This window comes from Lathamus discolor, chromosome 3, assembly GCF_037157495.1.
Source record: "Lathamus discolor isolate bLatDis1 chromosome 3, bLatDis1.hap1, whole genome shotgun sequence".
Lineage (NCBI taxonomy): Eukaryota > Metazoa > Chordata > Aves > Psittaciformes > Psittacidae > Lathamus > Lathamus discolor.
Window position 1 is genome coordinate 145,688,737 of NC_088886.1, and position 19,921 is coordinate 145,708,657.

General features: G+C 39.0%; 1 protein-coding gene across 4 annotated transcripts in view; it reads right to left on the minus strand.

Annotated features, from left to right (window-relative positions):
* Positions 1–1,268: 1,268 nt before the first annotated feature.
* Positions 1,269–19,921, minus strand: part of CACUL1 (CDK2 associated cullin domain 1) — a 53,589-nt gene continuing 34,936 nt past the window's right edge. For 2 of the 4 annotated variants that reach the window (XM_065672368.1, XM_065672365.1), the window contains 3 exons: positions 11,168–11,257; positions 8,149–8,287; positions 4,842–5,755 (listed from right to left, as the gene is read on the minus strand). In XM_065672368.1, the coding sequence (XP_065528440.1) occupies positions 5,569–5,755; positions 8,149–8,287; positions 11,168–11,257 (416 nt within the window). In that variant the 3' untranslated portion in view covers positions 4,842–5,568. The other 2 variants (XM_065672369.1, XM_065672366.1) reach the window with 2 other exon arrangements.

Sequence of the window (19,921 nt, forward strand, 5' to 3'; positions counted from 1 at the left end):
GACTGTACTGCACCACATTGTGCCCTGGAGACCAGCAGGCAAAAATCACACATAGATAACCCTTTAACATAGAGGAAAGAGCCTTCTCCTCTACCAGCCATAGAAAGCTCCAGAAGGAAAGACTCTACCTGCAAATTCTCCTCTATCTTACGTAGAAATAGGCTGAACAGGGCTGAGACCTAAAATTTCATTTCATAGATCAGACTCGATGCTGGTAATGTGGATGATGCAAGGCACGTATCTGTTATCACAGACCCCTGGGTCAGAGAAAGGGGGACACACAAAGCCTGACCATCTGTATTTTCCCTGCCTGGTGACAATGTCGGGAGCACAGTTTGCAGCTCAGTATTACACCATGCAAACATCTCCAAAAAGATGCAGAGATCTTTCATGTGTATTTAAAGGGTTCTAGTGGAGGTGCTCTAAGTGAAGGAAATTCAGAGCAGAAAAGCAAACACCACTGATGCAAGCAAATACTATCATTAATAAACTTAGAGCATTCAGCTGTGAATGCAATTTAAAATCAGTTGTCAACAGAAGACATCCCTCAAAAAAAAAAAAAAAAAAAAAAAAAAAAAAAAAGGAATTTTCAACTAAAGTGGCATCAGCACAGTGCCTATACCCATACCATCATAGTCCCAGCAGACCAGAAAGGCCAGGACATTAACTCAAGCAATGACCGTTCCTCCCTGGCTAGACCTTTTTGGTTGTGATCCTAAGGGTCTGCACTGTGAGCTCAACTAAGAACCCTCTGGCCACCTGGTGCATGTCAAGGCACAAAAAAAAAAGGCATCTTTATCTTCTCTCTACTAGAGCTGGGTTGAAGACAGGAGTCAAATTCAAGCAGCTGGTTCTTATTCTGTAGATCTACAGAATAGTCCTTTTGCTAGGGTCAGTGTACATGAAAAGCATTTCTCAGTCACTCGGAACACGGCCTTTGTAGGTTCTTTCCTTTTTGTAAACCTGTAGAACGTAAACAACCATTGTCAAGGAAAAATTAAAAGCGATGGATCTGGCTGATCATATTTCTGTCAAACAATAGGAATGAACACTTTTGCTTCAAAGTATTCATTCATAAATGCTTCCTCAGCAACTACACAAAGGCACCAAGGATATCCAACTGTGGGGGAACTGAATACTTACCTGGTTAAGACCCCTCCGGCTTTATCATTTGTGTCAAAGACCATCTTGACCAAATATTGACACTTGCCTACCATTACAGTAGGATGAATTCAAATATTTCAACTTCTCAAAATCAAGAAATGAAATTGATCTAAAAATATTTTAATGTAGCAAGTTTGGCTGTGGAACCAGTGCAACATGAAGACGACACCCATTGTATAACCAACTTTACTGCTTAATCTTAACAGAGTAAGCTACAAATGCAATGGATTTATCGCAAGTTATCTGGTTAAATTAAATACTGCAGTTAGGATCATGCTGTTGGTAATTGTGGCTTAACAGGACCAATGCTCAAGTCGGCCGAGTTAGTTTTACTGTAAGTAAAAGTTTACAGAGAAACAAAATGATTTAGTATCGTAAGCTGTATTCTGTTCCATGCTCAGTCACAATGAGAACGTCTTCAACAGATAAAACAGTATTTCAGCATTATGTTAATAATGCCAAAACATACAGGAATTTTAATGCCAAATTTACAACATAATACAGTGCTTAACAAACAGATTTCTCTGGTACGGTGGCCAAGTGAGAATGCTACAGAGGATTGAGGAATATGCAAACACTACTTATGGCGCACGAAGTGAACCACGCCAACAGGAATGCTTTATCTTTACTGTTCAAGAAGTTTGTGTCCCAAACATAATGCAATGTAAAATGAATGTTGAACCCTTGCCTCAGACAATGAAGCAAAAGCACATTATTTACAAACTTGACCCAGTAAAACCACTTTAAGAACAGAAAAAGATTGTGATCATTTGACAAAGACAACAGAGCTTGATTACTGTATTATATGAGCTAGAATGGTAATGAAGTTGTAAACAGGCTTTAACCAAGTCAGGTTAATGCATCTATTCTTTACTCAGGAATATCATGATTTCAGTAAACAGTGATTATTTTAAAGCTAAGGATGCTATCAGAGGTTTTATTTTTGTTTAAAGCCAAAACTGACAAAATCTGGAAGCTGGCAAATCATTTTGTTCCCTACAAGCCTTCATTAATTTATCCACTGTGTATTTTCAAAACCCCTGTTTGTATCTAATTCTGCTTCAACTTAAGTACCTGATAGCAAAGTTGAAGCTCTATCAACACTTGAAAAATCTCTACTGAGTGGTCTGGTTTTCCATTACTGGGCATGAAATTAGATTGCTGGCATTGTTCTACATAGAAAACACCACAACAAACATTCATTTTTCATTCTAAAAGAAAAGCTTCCTCAAAATTAAACAGTCCTTGCAAATATGCAAAGAAACACACAGGTAAATCAGATTAGAATCTGTCAAACACAGCAGCGTCCTTCTCATTCTTCCTCCCTGCCACCCTCCAAACTAGCGGCATTGCCAAAGCGGCTGATGTGAAACGGATTGAATTAAATTCATTTACATGACTCCTGGACACAAAACAAAAAGACATTTTGTCCCTGCAGCATCTATTTTTGTCTTTTGCCTGCATTTTGTAATGAACTCATGCAAGCATAAAGGGGGTTGGTGGGTGTCTGTGTGGTGTTGGTTTTGAACAGGCGTAAGAGTTGTGCAAGACAAAACTGAACAAAGTTTGTTTCACTTCAGAAAGACTTTATATTACTAACTCATTTCTCTTCAGAACTAAAGGTACTGAAAATAAATCCATAGTAATAACAAAAAAAACCCCAAATAACAGCAAACCCTGTAGTCAGACTGCTTTTTCAAGTATATGTCTCCCCTCATGAAAGAACTGCATTAGCCATACCACTGATTAAAACCCATGTCACAATCACTAGGATTTAGACCATCGGTCCAGATCTCCCAGAACTGGGCTCAGCTGGATCTCCAACTGAGTCTACACAAGACTGGAAGGAAGAGGCTGCATTACTCCACTCCTCAACTCCCTGATTCTGACTACACCCACCATCATACCCATTCACATTCCCAAAACAGAAGTGGCACAGGAGCCACAAAGTGGTCTTGGACTGGTACCATTGTTCGCAGATCAACCAGGTGCACATCTAGTTTGTGCTGACAAAGATGCACACTGCAGACCTACTAGACTGGAGAATTTTGTCCACAATGTCTCTACATAGCACAATATAAAACATGTCTTACTATTTCATTCAATCTGGAATTCACATCTCGATCTACTGCAATTATGGAAGCCAATGAAAAGTCAATGAGAGGGGTTCTACAAGAGTTGGTCCCAGCATTGAACACAAATACATATGAAAATTAAAAAGGGGACAAACTTTCAAGTCACTGTTAGCAAGGGTGACAGGTTCAACTTTTCTCCCTTCCTCATTAAATCCACCTCCCATTAATGCAAGAGAAAAGTGCAACTTTGCAGCATGTTTGTTCACATCAAGTTTTGACTCAAGAGCACATTTTGCAGTAAACAAAATATGGTATCTGAAGTTGCAAAGTGCACAAGCTGAAGGCACAGAGTACAAACACACAGGAAAAGAGATTCAAAATACCAAGTAACAAAAAAAAACAAAGAGAAAAGAAAAATCTGGAATGTTAAACTCCCTGACAGAAGATACATTTACATGGGACCAACTCTTAAAAGGTGACCATTTTTAAACTAACAAACAAATACTGTAAAATAATGAAACTTTATTATTAAGTAAAAGCTCCAGAAAATACCTTGAAGTTTAAAAACTAATACACTGACGTGTTAACTAGTTTTAAGAACGTCCTTAATATTAAGAAAAGAGTGCAAAAAAGATTCTTCCATTCTAACGCTTTTGGAAGCTGCTGATTTCGCTGCCCGTTTCCACTTTGAAAGGATCGTTTTTCAAGGTGCATTCCTCACAGAAAAAAATCACTGAACATGAACTTGTCGATAGGCTAGACCAAGGAAACATGTCTTTCAAAGTCATCCCAATTGTAGCAGCAACTGACATTTTATTACATAAAGAAGAAAGTCCAAAACTCTTCTTTGAGGCATAGCTCGTGTCAGAGCTCGAGTATCAGCAGTTGCCAAAGGAGGCTCCGGATACCACCTGCGCTCCTCCAGTGTCTGTTCTGGCTAGGAATAGAAGCTGATCCAGTATATTCACTATCTGTACCCCCTGGAGCTTGCACAAGTTGATGAGCCATCTGAAATTACATTAAAAGTTCAAGAAATTCTCTTGTATTAAAACTTCTACATTATGTCCTTTACCCCCCTTCCCCCAACAGCCCAAAACCCAGCACTGCTTGCAAAACACCAACAGTGTAAACGGAAGCTGGTATAACATATAAACATCCATTCATTCATTTAGGGTTGTAATAACAGTTCATCATAAAACTGTATGACATTTTATGGTAGGAAATAAAGCAAACAGCTGAAGGCACAGGAGAAAACTTGGTGGAAAGAATGCAGTAACTACAGATATTAATCCCCAGTCTCCAAGACTATTTAATGACAATCAGGACCCTGTACTTCAATCCCAACCTGGAATGTACAGGACTAGATTCTCTCCTGGACAAGTATTTAGTCATCGCAAAAGATGGGACTTTCACTACACCCAGATAGCTATACGTGGAGATGCAGTCCCTGATAGCTCACCACCCCTGAGAAGCCAGAAGCCCACCACTACCTGTATGCCCAGCCTCTCAGGGACTGCAACACACTGGAGGGCAGGGTTAGATGCATACTTACTGTACGTTAACTCTTCTCCAGCTCTCTTACGTGACTGGTCACCCCTAGGAAAGAAAGGGAAGAAAGGTATTTTTATGATGATGTGAACTAATTGAAGATGCTCCCGCTTGTAGCAAGGAGGGTTGGATAAGACCTTTAATGGCTCCTACCAACCCAAACCATTCAATGATTTTTAAAAAGGGAAATGAGTATGAAATACCTCAGCACAGCCATCAACTTTCACAGACTTCAGAATAAAAGTTCAAACATAGCAGCAATAACACATGACTACAGGATTCTCAATTTACTAGAACAGAAGCATAAGCTATATTTTTTTGATTTAAGTAGCTCATCCTTCCGTTAAAGTCTGTTTGATTTTATAGGATAATTTTGTACAAAATTAAGATGAGGAAAACTGCTCGTATGTAGGGTGGTCTTAAGTCACGCATAAAATTGTTTTCCTTGCTTCGAACTCCTTAACCGAACTTTATAGAGCTACGTGAAAAACTCTGCATCTATCACTATAGAAAGGTATGATGCTGCTGAAAACCCAACAGACTCTAAGCAAGTCTGAGCTGACAGTACTCCCTCTTCAAGGGGAAAATTTAAATAAGTAACTATAAAGTTGCATAAACACTGGTTGACGTTATTGGTACCAAAAACCCAAAGTCGAATTCCCATTGGAAAACATGGTTTCTTTCCTTTTATTCTTACGCACATGAACTCTTAGAAGCTGGAAAATACCTATCATCCTTGTGGTGATAGATATGCTATTGATGCTGTTAGAGAAGAGAGATTCTAATATATTTTCATCACAGTGGTTATAATGTCACATTTATCTGCTGGAAGTTGGCAGAAATTATTGTTTTTTTTCCAATAATATGAAATGTTCTTCCCTGAAGAAACTCTTAAGATGACTGACCTGCTGTGCATGCCTTGATTAAGGTCCTTCACAAGAGAAATACTGCCAAGCAACTGGCCTATCCTGCAACAATAGTATTTAATAGTGTTTATTACCTGACTATTTCAACTAGAACCTGACATGCCGTTAATACTGCAGAAGAGACCTCACTGTGTTGTGTTCCTCAAGGTTATTGCTTTACAGGGAAATGCAGCAGCAAAGACTTCACCATTTCTGGTGCAATTGGAGAAGAACAGATGATATTTCATACTAATCTAGAAGAGAATAGACTTGGCACAGTACTTGCTAAAAGAGAAAACAACCTTTTTTATGCATAAATATATACATCTATATGTGTAGGAATATAACCTCAGATCAATTTTGAGTTATAACTAAGTTATATTTATTTACAACACAGGAAGAAATTTATTTCAAGATGTAATACGCAAAGCAAAATGTGTTTTCAAATGCCACTGCAAAATGCCATGTAGCAAATATATTACCTGTGTTTCAGTTTTCTTTTACCTGTATTCTTTTAATGATGACAGACTCCAACACTTTATATGACCTCCATGTTTACCAGACGGCATTGACCCCTTGACAGTACAACCATATAAATATGCTGTGCAAAACATTCACCAGAAACTAAATGGCATCCATCAGTTATTCCACTGCAAAGGTTTAGTTTGCATTTTTATGTAATGCACTGGAAGCAGTTATGTAGAAACAGCAGCTGCACAAAAGCATGGGCTAGGGTGGGCCAATTTCCTAAACCTACAAGGCATACCAAAACTCTTCACATGTTCAATACCCATAAGATGCCATACTGCATAAAGCCTGAAGGAAGAGAACTTGTAGAAATTAGACTGTGCCAACAATATGTAGCACTGAAACCTTAACTAATACTTGGTTCATCCTTGTATGAATATCGTCAAGCCCTAATCTCTTCTCTGTCCCCACTTCACACACAGGACAGAAACAGTTTCCTATGGATTTGCAATAGTTCCAGTGCTAGAGAATTACTTTTCTGCACAAACCAGGGGTTTCTAAAGTATATTCTGAGGATCCCCCCAAGTCTGTAACAAGAGAGCACCACAGAGGCATCTAGCCTTTGCAGTGGTCAGTATCCTTCCTAGCCTTTTATACAGCATCTTCCTCACAGCACCAGCCAAAGAACTTCACAGCCAGGCTAACGAGCCTCTTTTATTTTCAGGTACCTAGGGAAAAATGTTTTTGAGACTGTTTTTTGTGGATATGGACTGTTACTCCTTGAAACTTGATTTTTAGTTCTCTATGAAGTGTGAAACTGGTGAAATGCAGTTGTAAGCAGAATATTAGAAGCCACCTACAGAATCAGTAATACTGAAAGACAAAACTAAAATGTTCCCTTTTTTGTTCTGTACATTGCATTTTTTTATCAGCATTATAGGCCAACTCAGTTTCCAAGTCTCAAACTTCTGTGTCTTGTGCCAGCTGCACTGCTCTTTTCAGCTCAAGCCCTTATGGCTTGTTGTCAGTGCCTTAACTCATGTGTGTACTTGCCAAAAACATCTTTTCCTCACCAGAAAACCTTACAAGGAGTGAGCCCACAATACCATTTGCATTTGGGTCAGTAGTAGAGTTTTGAAGCTCAATAATTTACCAAGCTTTGAAGAGAGAGAGATCGCCTTTGAGGAAACCTATATGAGAGTATGAAATCGAGGAGTATATCTTACACTAAATATACCCATGTCCAGTGGGTGTTCAAACTACAGGCCCAGATTCTCAGCATTGCACAGGTAACAAGAAAGATGAAGACTTATTCCCTTCATGCAGAAATGATCCTCTTGGGAACAGAGCACAATGGGTTCACCGGATTGTTAAGACTACTGCAAAAGTGGTCCACTGCTGTGGCAAAAGCACTGTGCTTCCATCTAGGCAGTTAAATAGAAGAGCACGAAGCAACAGGCACTGCCCACAGGGCACAATACAGGCCAGGAACATTTTCTGCTCTTTTGCTGCTTTTTCTTTCTCGCCCTCCCTAATTCAATACTTAGATGAGAAAAAGACTATTTAAAATAAACACCTTAACTATATAAATAGCTCTGTGAGTGGAATAAGGAGAAAGTCGACAACTGGCATTTTCAGAACCATCATGAAAAGTCAGTTTATAGAAAATAAAGAGCCGAAGTAAAGGCTGAACAAGGGCACAATCATACATTAGAAACAATCAAAACACAGAGAATTGTGTTTTGAATTTATGAACTATAAGCAATCTTTTTCATGCAAATATTTCAAGACTTCCAATCATCTTTCCGGTATCATCTGCAGGGTTGGCCATGCTCAAAAAGCATGGAAAATAAGGCCATTTTCAAATACTGAGTTGTGAAGGTTATTTATTAACTCTTGAATTATTTCTTCAGTATTTTTAGGTGTACCCATTTTTACCATTTCAGCACTGTCCAGCACAATTACTACTGAAGACTAATAACTATTACCTAGTAAATCCATTCTGCATAAGCTCTCTCTGAAGTTTCTGGTCTTGAGCAGCATATTCCTGAAGCTCAGATTCCACAGCAGGCGGTAGAATATTTGGGATGAACTTAGAAAACAAAGCTGGTGCCATCTGTACCCATTCTGTAAGAAAAGGGGAAGCAACAACAAAACATGTGGAAAAGATCTTTTGTGAAGACTTTACTCCTTGACAAATGTAACTTTGCTCTATTTTAAACACATTTTAGGATCTTGAGTTTAAACAAACAAATAGTCCACCCAAAAAACCCCAAACCAGCCCCAAACTCCACAGAAACCAAGCCTTAAAGCAGAACAAAGAATCCGATGTTTACATGTAGATAGAAGAATTACTGTTTGTCATCAACCTCATCATCAAATTGAAATTCAGTTCTTGATACATCTCACAGGTCCTGTTGAGTCTCTGCACTCACCTCCATACCAAGTTTGATTCTCAACTCACCTTGATAATCAGCTCATTTGTAACACTTTACTCTGCAAGTGTATTCACAGAGCTTACATCTCTCTTCCCTGAGCCTTCCTTCTAGAAATCACACTAATGTCACCATACAACCCTGCTTCTCCATCCCCCATTTCAAATGAATTAATGCAATTCTCTTCCCGATCTTCCAAGGCTTAGATGAACACTTTTCTAATCTTTATTATGTAATATTAACCTCTACTAGTTCAGCTTTAGCATAGAAATGTGATTTAATTTCACTATACTGAACATTGCCTTACAGGAGCAAGATAGTTTACCTTAAAGTTGCTTCAAGGCTGATTATAGGAAACACAGAATGAGTCAGGGATGAAAACTGGGTTTCTAGCAACTGTTCCGAGAAAAATAAATACTTCTTGAGTATTTCTGAAGCCTGCCTTCCCAGAGGTTATAGCAGTTACCTTAAACTCCATCTTTACTTGGAAAAAATGGATGCTTTTAAAAGCATTCACTAAGGCATATGACAAGTTTTCATCCAATTCCCACATATGTTTACATGGTCAATGCCAAACTTTACTCTTCACTCTAACTGACAAACTTAGAAAATCCTCATTATTAGTGTACAGGGGGTTTAAATAAAAACCAATGCACTAAATTCCCTCATCATAGAATCATTTAGGTCGGGAAAGACCTTTAAGATCATCGAGTCCAACCATTAACCCAGAACTGCCAAGTACACCACTAAGCCATGTCCTTAAGTGCCACATCTACACATCTTTTAAACACCTCCATGGATGGTGACTCAACCACTTCCCTGGGCAGCCTGTTCCAATGCTCCACAACCCTTTCAGTGATGAAATTTTTCCTAAATACCCAGTCTTTGGGTTCAGCCATCCAGACAGTTTTATCCAGGGAAGTGCACTCATCCAAACCATGAGCTGGCAGTTTCTGCAGGGGAATGCTGTGAGAAACAGCGTCAAAGGCTTTACTGATATCCAGGTAGCCAATATCCACAGCCTTTCTCTCATCCACTAAGCGAGTCACCTTGTTACAGGAGATCAGGTTAGTCAAGCAGGACCTGCCTTTCATAACCAATGCGGACTGGGCCTGATCACCTGGTTATCCTGCATATGCTGTGTGATGGCCCTTGAGATCTTCTGCTCCATGACCTTCCCCAGCACCAAGGTCAGGCTGTCAGGCCTGTAGCTCCCCAGATAAAATGAAAAGCAAAACCAAACCAACAAACCCCCCCAAATTCTACAGACATGAAGCAGCATTCTTCATTTAATGAAATACAGGAAAAAGGTACCATGTAGAATGTGTTACCTACTAAAGACTTAATGCTACTGAATCATTTAGCCAAGCTAATAAACTGACTTGGAATTCACAATATGAAATACTGTGGTAGAATATTTCATGCCACTACCAGATCATTATGGGTGAGGTGAAAAGAGTATTTCAGACTAAATCCAAGTGGGTCAACCAGCAGCCTGAGCACCTGCCCAGGCTCCAGTGTTTTCTGATGCAGGCATCACATGCTGGAGCTAGAATTAGAAGACAGTCTTTTCTGGCAACATTTGAAATCTAACAGCCTGTCAAGTACTTTCTGCCTGAAGAGAAAACAAGAGAAAGCCCATGGCCACCAGCCACATCACAGCATCACTTTTCCTTTTGCTCTTTACACTGCCTAAGCAGACACTTCCTAACGCTGCTCTAATACTTCAGCACATCACTGACCACATTTTTCTGCTTTACTTCTCCAGTTATCTGCTTGCCAGACCCATAATACATCCAATGGAGCAAGTCCCACAGAATGAGTAGAAAAGCATGGCCTCAGAGAAACTGTTGCCCCGACTGTTTCAGAATTCGTCCTCAAGAACCAGCACCACCAGAGAAAGAACAGCCTTTTACATCAAGAAGCCTATCCTGTGCTCTTTTGGTTGGAATGACATTAAAGTTCCTTATTTTCTCACAGGCTGAGAAGCCTGAGGAGCAAGTAACCAGAGAAATTATGTATTGTTTAAACAATAGCTTAAAGTCAGCCACTTGGGTCTTCCTACCAGCTGTGGAAAGCAGGCAAGCTGTAGGAACAATCTTTATACTTAAGTATCTTACAGACATAAGACAACTATTCAAAATCTGATTATGTGCGTGGTACCAACTCAAACCAGTATCTGTTGTGTTGTGAAGTAGACAACACAACAGTGATCATCTGAAATGGAAAACTGGGAAATCACAAGTCCATCACCTATAAGAAAACCACACTGAGCTCCTTTCAAAAGAATTATACTTATCTGTACACCCTTCTTTTCTTTGGTGCTGAACAGTTCACAAAAATAAAATCAGTATTGCCTTAAAAATGATGGTACAATGTTACTTTTGCTGTTGTAAAAATAATCCTTGCTTACTGAAAGAGCTTTATCCATGCAATTTGTAAATGGAGGGTCTACCCCATTCCTGGCTTGCTGCATACAAGAACTAGAGCTTTTTATAAAGCTTTCCCATCTTCATTTCTATTTTTATATCAACTAAAGTGTAAGAGACTTGTGGAAGCTTTCCTTCTTTACCTGGTCGTAGTGTATACAGGCCTTTCACAATATTTGCCATGGTTGAAGGAGTTATTTGAAACGGCGTTGACTGAGCTTCCAAAAGTAAAGCTGAAATGAAATTAAGATAATTAACAGGTTTTCTAATTAACAGATACAGGCTCTCACATATACATTTTTATATCAAAAGTAGTTGTGCTTTGTTATCTGATGTCCTCACAAAGAAAACAGGTATATGAGTGATAATGCTCAAAAGTAATACAACATCACGTTTAATAGACATATTCTGCTCAAATTATAGATGATGAAAATGGGAAATAACTTGGTTTTCATCCATTTTCAGACAGGCAGCAGGAGTCATGAGGAAAAACCAAGCAAGTGATGGCTCTAAGTATTCAGATGCAGAACTCAAGTAAACAATTTATTTTTAGAAGCACTCCCATACTGTGTGCCGAACACCTGGAGAGCCACAAATCCTTGCTTTACAGTACTTCGAATCTTGTACAGAAAACTAAGGATGGTTTGAAGTCTATAAATGAAGTACAAGCAATGTAAAAAAATATGTAAAGATCAAATAAGATAAGTGGTTCTTTTAAACACAAGTGAGTATTTTTATTTCATTCTTGGTATCTTCTGTAGTAAACATCGCAATAATTGCATTTTCCTCTTGTGGAAAAACCTGGCAATAGCACATTCACCATTTATATTACAATATACAGGCCTTTACCCTGCCTCGTAATTTATAAGGCTTAAGAGGTTTAAACTTATATCTGAATTATAGAAACACCATGGAGAAAGAAAAGAAATAAGTTAGGTTTAAACCAACTGCTGCCTCTCAGTTCTTATTCCTCTACAAAAGAGTTAAGCAATAAATACACCTTTCTGTACCCATTAGATAGAGGAGAAATGACTCTTACAACTCTACCTAAAGGGCATTATCTCTGTGCTTACATTGTACAGACTCTGCTTTTTAAGTTTCAGAGCATCTCCAGATCTAGCTGCAGCATTTGCCACTATAGTACCATAAAATGGAAAACAGTGTCAGAAAGAGAAGCACATGCTACTGAAGATTTAAGTGGCTCACGTAATAGGGAGATTTAAAAAAAAAAAAAAAAAGTACTTTTTCTACTCTCCAAGTAATCAAAGTTGTTATATTTAACTGTTGCAGATGACTTTATTTTACAAAGAACCATCTTACAAGCGCTTGCTCATTTCAGCTGAAGCCTTGAGGGGGCAAGAACCTGTGATTTGTTTTGTAGTGACTTATTTACAGCCTATTTCCTAAAGACATTTTTCAAACAGCCTCTTGGCAACCAAGACAGTTGCAAATCACAGAATTAAGAAGGAGATAATGCTTTATAAGGAAGCTAGGCAACAGTAACAGACAATCCAAAGAACGTGTGGGTATATATATATTTAATCAGACCATAGCTACTTTAGCCTAAGCTTCACCAACAGATTTGCACTGTCCAGAGAACTGCAAATTTGTTCTTCAGATAGAGACATCAAATTATATCCCTAAAATATGTATAACCAATTATTTAAAACAAAATAAGCCCAGGAATTAACAATGACATAGAAAGCACAAAGTCCAGAGATTACTTGAACATTTAGTAAGAAAATTAAAGTAGCATAGCTTCTTGAATTTAATCCTCACAAACAGAAAATTGTGCTCTCACTAGTGCCCAAGTTATAACTAGCAAGAGCAATTAAAAAATATTTCAGAAGCTACTTTATGTAACTTTGTATATAAAGGACATATTGTGGGAGAAAATGATGCTGCTGAGAGTTTTCTTCCCTTCCAGGTAATGGAAACCCCCCCCACCAGTGGTCCCTTAACATGATCAAGGTGTTGACCAACTGCATCATCTGTAGAAGCAATAGTTTAAGAGGATAGTCCACGTCTTGAGTATAGTTTATCATTACAAACATATAATATTACTTGTCACCTTTGTTAAGGTAATATTCACTAATGAAGCTCATTTCAATTGTGAACCTTTGAGGTCATGTGAACAGATATATTTGCAATATAAAGCATGTATAGTAAGCAGCCACTTGTTTCTGTTCTAGATTATCGGTCACACTACCTGTCTTTAGAAAGGGATTTCATGATTAAAATCAGTGGAAGAATTCACCTGGAGATCATCACATGCTACAACACAAATTGAAGTCACTCCCTGATTACAGCCAAATACAAGCACGATGGCATTATATTCAACAACAGTATAACAAAGTAATGGCATACATTTCCTGTTTCTCAATAAAGGAAAGTGAAAGAATATGCTATTCATTAAATCACAATCCAGCCTACACTTTCTCCAAAAGCTAGATATCAATATCTGATACAAATAACACTGCTGTAGGATATGTCTTTTCAGAATGATTTCCATAAGAATGAGTAAGACTCTTCTCTTTGGATAGATCAAAAAAAAAAAAAATCTCAGTTCAGGTTTATAGACAAAGATGTAAATGGATGGAAGACGTAAAACTTTGCCTTCAGTTTTGCAATGAAACCTACCTAAAGGTTCAATCCTGGATTACTTCTTAAATGAGGGTCACTTAAACAACTGTGCCAGCCATGCTGAAGTTATCCTGTTGTTATTTTACAGTCTCACAAACGACCTCCACATATTAAGGCTTTGGCTCTTGTTTTATTAAGAGTAATTAAGACAAAACAGAAGTTGCACTGACTCCTCCCTACTCTCAGAAGCTCCAATAAAACAACCTCAGATGACTGATGGCTGTACCGACGCTATGATACTGACCACCTCCCCAGTGCTTGTGAACTAATACTGCATTTCCCAGACTAAGTAACCAATATGCTAAGAAGTTAATTAACCTGAAAACAGTCTTGAAAACAACTTATGGCAGAATCAAAGAAAAGGCTGGGTTCCCAAGATGAAATGTTTTGATTCCGAAACACACAAGATGCTTTGAAATACTGTTGAAACTGTAAGACACAATACCTAGAACAACCTCAGGATTATTTTGAGTTACAGGGGATCAACTATACTGGAGTAAGTGAGGCATGAACCTGCAGCACTTCAGGTACTCCACAGTAACTGAGTTACTCCATTATTACACAGTAACGCTGGAGAAGCTTGTCCCTCAATGAAGGTTTAAGCTACTTCCTAATTATGGGGGGGGGTACGGGGGGCAAGATCTGGGACTCCAGTAATTCCAGGAATAGCAGATGACATCTCAAGTTCAAAAATCACTAGTTCATAACTCAAGGTTCTCTTGAAGAAATTAAGAGTTAACTACCCTAAAAATCCTTTTCTATCCTTCAGCATTCCTTTAAAACAGATTTATTTTGCTTGACAGAAAACTGAAACTTTTGCATGTTAGCACGCAAGATTTTTCCCTCCCTTTCCAGTAATTTAATAGAACTTCAAAGTAAGATATTTTAACAAATTATACATAAGCATGGCTTAGGCAGATGTGTTCAAAGCTGTAATTATTCAGGGATGCACTTAAAGTTTATTCCAATTAAAAGCAACTCCAACAGCTTCCACAACTAAGGTGTTAGTCAGCTGCTGCTTTCCAGTCTTCAGCTGAAGCAGAACTGATTGCTTAATGAAGCTGCAAAGTAGAATGAATGTATTCTGGAGATCTTTATCCCATTGTACAAACTGTGCTCTTTAGTACTTAATTCCAGTAAACAATACTTGTATTATTTTGCAGAACAACAACTTTAACATTTCCACAGAATTTAAATCCTTACACAACCATAAGTAAGATATACCTGAGCTTTCCAGTACCCAAAGGGGCCAACAAGAAAGCTGGAAAGGGATGCTTTACAAGGGCAGGTAGTGACAGAACAAGAGGAATGGCTTTAACCTGCCTGAGGGGAGACTGAGATGAGCTCTTAGGCAGAAGCTCTTCCCTGTGAGGGTGCTGAGGCGCTGGCACAGGGTGCCCAGAGAAGCTGTGGCTGCCCCATCCCTGGCAGTGCTCAAGGCCAGGTTGGACACAGGGGCTTGGAGCAAGCTGCTTCAGTGGAAGGGGTCCCTGCCTGTGGCAGGGGTTGGAACTGGATGAGCTTTAAGGTCCCTTCTACCCAAACAGTTCTATGATTCTATGACATACAAGGATATGCAGTGTAATGATGAAAGTGTCCCCAGTGCACAGCCAATACAAACCCAAACAGCCCAGGCTCACCTGGCAGTTCTGCCCTTTAGGAATATCATCAGATCACACACATTCAAATCTATAATTGAATAAATTACCTTTCTCTCAACCAAACTGCATAAGGTCCATCTGACCACACCTTGAACATGGTTCCTGTATCCCAACCTTTACTCCCAAATCCAGCCTGTGCAAAGCACTTGATTAAAAGCCACACACCAACAGCTAATAGGAAGGGAACCACTATGGCTGGCATCCAAAATGCGGCTGTAGTTTTATGTTACTGTTCTGTGTTGAGGTTTTAGGGGAGGCTGGCTGGGTTTGTTCTGGGCTTATTTTGGAGGGGGGTATCATTATTTGGAGTTTTGGATTTGTTGCTTTATTATTTATCTGCTGCCTATTTTATTATTAGAAGTACTGATCACTTTTCATTACTTTAACTGAGATACAATTTGTACATGTTAACTTCAACAGCCTTTTACATGAAAGCCAAACTTTCCTCTGGCTTAACCCTTACATTTGCAGTAACAAACTGCTCACAATTCCACATTTTTCTTTTCCTTTAAATAGAACTAAAAATAGATTTTTAGTACCTGAAGTTCTTCAAAAGTTTGTAATGAATTAAAATGTGGATTAGAAGAAAAAAAAGACCTAAACGTATTTATTACTAAGCATTTGCCAGTAAGAATTTCACAGAGCCACAGATTATGTTTAAAATATTCACTGCATAGCCCAAAAGCTTTAAGTATCTAATGAAAATGCTACAAAATAAAAATTCCAAAGTTTTTTATCACATGGAAAATATCCAGTGTTGTTAGAAAAATAAATATGAAAAGCAAAGCTATAAATGCAGACATACATACTTTTGGATTTCTATAGTTGGAAAATAAGGTGATATTCTTCCGTTTGCTATTTTATGTTAAGGCTTATTGAAATTGGAACATTATTCCTACTTTTTTACCAAGGCACCAGATTAAACATGAGTCATTACTTCAGACTGTATTTTCCAATGAGAAAATGGTGCTGCAACTTAACATGAAACAAGGAAAAATAAGAGATGCAACTTTGGCTTTTTAAAATAGCCTAGTTCTTGGGTGAAAAGCTTAGTTCAGTGATAAAACTGTGTGTAGATTATCACAGAACAGTTAGGGTTGGAAAGGACCTTAAGATCATCAAGTTCCAACCCCCCTGCCACAGGCAGGGACACCTCACACTAAACCATGTCACCCAAGGCTCTGTCCAGGCTGGCCTTGAACACTGCCAGGGATGGAGCATTCACAGCTTCCTTGGGCAAGTGTTACTCAAGGAATTTAAGCATATTCTCTCATACTTAGTAACAATACATACTGTTTCCAATATGGTTACAATACAATTACTTAGTCCTTAGCTGACAAATTACAACCAGCACTTCAATAATAGTGCTATCACCCTTAAACTGGTCAAGCTTGCCATTCTTGATCAGGTCTGCAGAGCACAGACAATTTAAGAAAGATTAATAGCTACACAAGCTATATCCCACATAGCCCTTGAGTGTGTGGGGAACTGCTGAGGTCTAAGAATAGACTGACATTGATGTGACAATTCAGTGTTTCAAAGGGAGAGGAATGGTCGATGCAGATTCCCAGCTGAGTCCCCATATGCTGGAAAAGGACTGGAACATCATGCACTTGATTTTCACTATCGGTTATCTGTGTCTACCAATATTTGGAAGGAAGATAGGAAGGAAGGAAAGGAAGGAAAACATTTTTTAGGGTTAAAACTGGGACCCTGAAGTGGAGGCAATAACATTAACCTATTTGCCTACATAGAATAAGACAGAAATTAAACACAATCCCGTAGATGCATAAAAATCTTTTATAAGTAATTTTAACAAAGAACTCTACAATAAATGCATCCCTTCCCTACATCTAAAAGAAGGACCCTTTATGCTACAAAACCCTCTTTCTCCCCTTCCCCAAACATTTAATGTCTCAAGCTGGTATTTCAATAGCTTTATAGCTGTGGAAAAAAGAGTAAAACAGCTTTTTGTTATAGAGAAATTCTAACAGAACTCACTCCCATTTAGTCTGGTACAAATACACTGGAATCAGTCAGAATTTCCTAGGGCTCTGATACCTTGCTTCACTTCTAAGGCCCTCAGGAAGCAATCTCCTAATATTTTACCTATCCAGACACATAGGCTGATTCTAAAGACAGAGAGCAAGGCACTGCATGTGAGAGAGAGCAAGTAATTCTGCCTTTTAAACTATTTTATTCTTTTAGAAGAGATTGGTGGTTTTCTTTTTCTGTATCATTCTTAGAAGCAAGAAACACCTTTATGAAGGTAAAGTAAGGTTATGCAGATTTTTTTCCCCATACTGATTTTGCACACTTGAAGGAAGAAAAACAAGCAAAGCAGTGTCTAGGGGCTGAGTAACACCCCGTGTATTACAGAAGGAAAGAGCCTCAGCAATCAAATGGGACTTTTTGATTAACAACATACTGCTTCTGCCATCACAGCAGTCACTCTGCGTCTCAAAGAAAAAAGGAATGGTGATTTCAAATGCTTAAGGGCAGATTCTCTATTAATGCTTTAGTCCAGATTCGAAATGTGCTTTTGAAGCAAATTCACTGATCATCCCCATTTATAGCTCCTCGGTTGGTACGACAGAGCTGCCTTGGAGCATATCAACTTCATTCCTTTTGGGCAAGATTAAGCCAGATGTGCTCAAACTCCTAACTGGCATTCTGTCCACAGGACCAGACATTAGCAAGTGTGAAATAAAACTCTCCCAAATGCATGTAAAGGTGAATACTGGGTCCTCAACAACATATAGGTGTTTCGTCTTGTGTTCCCTTTACACCACACCACTTATTAATGTAGATATAGCCTAAACCATGCAAGGAAAACTTTGGCTCTTCCTACAGGACAAATACCTTCCAAGATACAAACCCATGGTCACCAAACTTCAGCTGCACCAAAGGTATAATAATGCTGTATGCATTTCTGTCAAGACCAAGACACAGGGACACTGACTTTGGATCCAACACAGTACAGCTATTAAAGAACAAGTTCATTTATGAAGCTAACTGCTATTTCCTCATGAAACGTAAGCATTGGATCAATAAGGTAGTAAGAAGCACAAAGAACAACTTCTTGAATGTAAATGCAGAAGAGCAGCATACAGAAAGGGTAAGGGCAATGCCTTCTTTAAGCAGCTGAAAGAGTGTTTTCTGCCTTGGCAGGGAATTTTCTCTGCAGTTTGTGCATCAGGGCAGTAACAGGTTACTTCTCACACACAGATTATTTGAGATAGATGTCAAAATAGAGGGGAGGAAAAAGAAACACCAGCTCAAGCAGGGAAAAAGTCAATCCAATCCATCTTTGTCTTGTCTATCTCTGCCAAAGGGTGAGGCAAAGCAAGTGAATAACAAACCCAACACATCAAAAGAAACCCTGTGTTCTTTATTGTAGCTGCACAACCAGGCCATAAACCTAGCATCTATCACAGCCTTTTGCACTGCTGCTCTTCGGGTAGTCACGAGAGCTAGATAAGGAATTTATTAACAATAGGCACTATGTCTTAGCAGTACAGCGCCAAAGTGATAAGGGTCCCTTGCTCCACTGACATCAGCTGGTTTCTGGAAGTCAACACAGCAAAACACATCAGCTAAACAACACATTAGCTCTCCTGCTTACCCACTGTAGAAGCAACAGGAAACATGCTGCTCGGTACATTTATCAACTCTAACAGCTATAACTAGATTCATTCTCTATAATTTTGTATTAGATCTGTACCTGCTGCAAGCAACAAGGACAGCTGGACAATTTCATCCTTAGGAAGCTGTTATCAGCCTTTTCCAGCTTTCAAGTTAACTTTTCTGGTCCTTTTCAGAAAGCACAGTGGAAATTCCTCTCCTGACATCTGTCTTACATAAGACACTTCAGAGAAAAGTTTTTCCCAGTAAGCTATTAGAAACTGCTTATGTAAGGAAATAGGCTATGAGTCCTCCTTCTCCTCCAGGCTTTTTATAATGAATTTTTTCTTGGAAAACCATGAGAACTGGTATTTTTGGTGAATGGAACAGGAAGGGATTCTACAGGTACACTGTGAACAAAAGACAGACTAGGGACAAGGTAGAACCCCTCCAGAAGCCATTGGAAGAACTGGATACCCTGGATTTGGAGAAGGTTGAGGTTCTTAATGACTTCTTTGCCTCAGTCTTCACTGGAAAATGCTCTGACCACACCACCCAACTCTTGGAAGGCAGATGCAGGGACTGTGAGAATGAAGACCTCACTGTAGGAGAGGATCTGGTTCGAAACTATCTTAAAATCCTGAATGTGCACAAGCCCATGGGACCTGAAATCCATCTGCGGGTCCTGGAGGAGCTGGCGAATGAAGTTGCTAAGCCACTGGCCATCGTATTTGAAAATCATGGCTGTCGGGTGAAGTTCCCAACGACTGGAAAAAGGGAAATATAACCCCCATTTTCAAGAAGGGGAAAATGGAAGACCCAGGGAATTACAGACCAGTCAGTCTCACCTCTGTGCCTGGCAAAATCTTGGAGCACATTCTTCTGGACAGCATGCTAAGGCACATGAAAAACAACAAGGTGCTTGGTGACAGCCAGCATGGCTTCACTAAGGGGAAATCCTGCCTGACC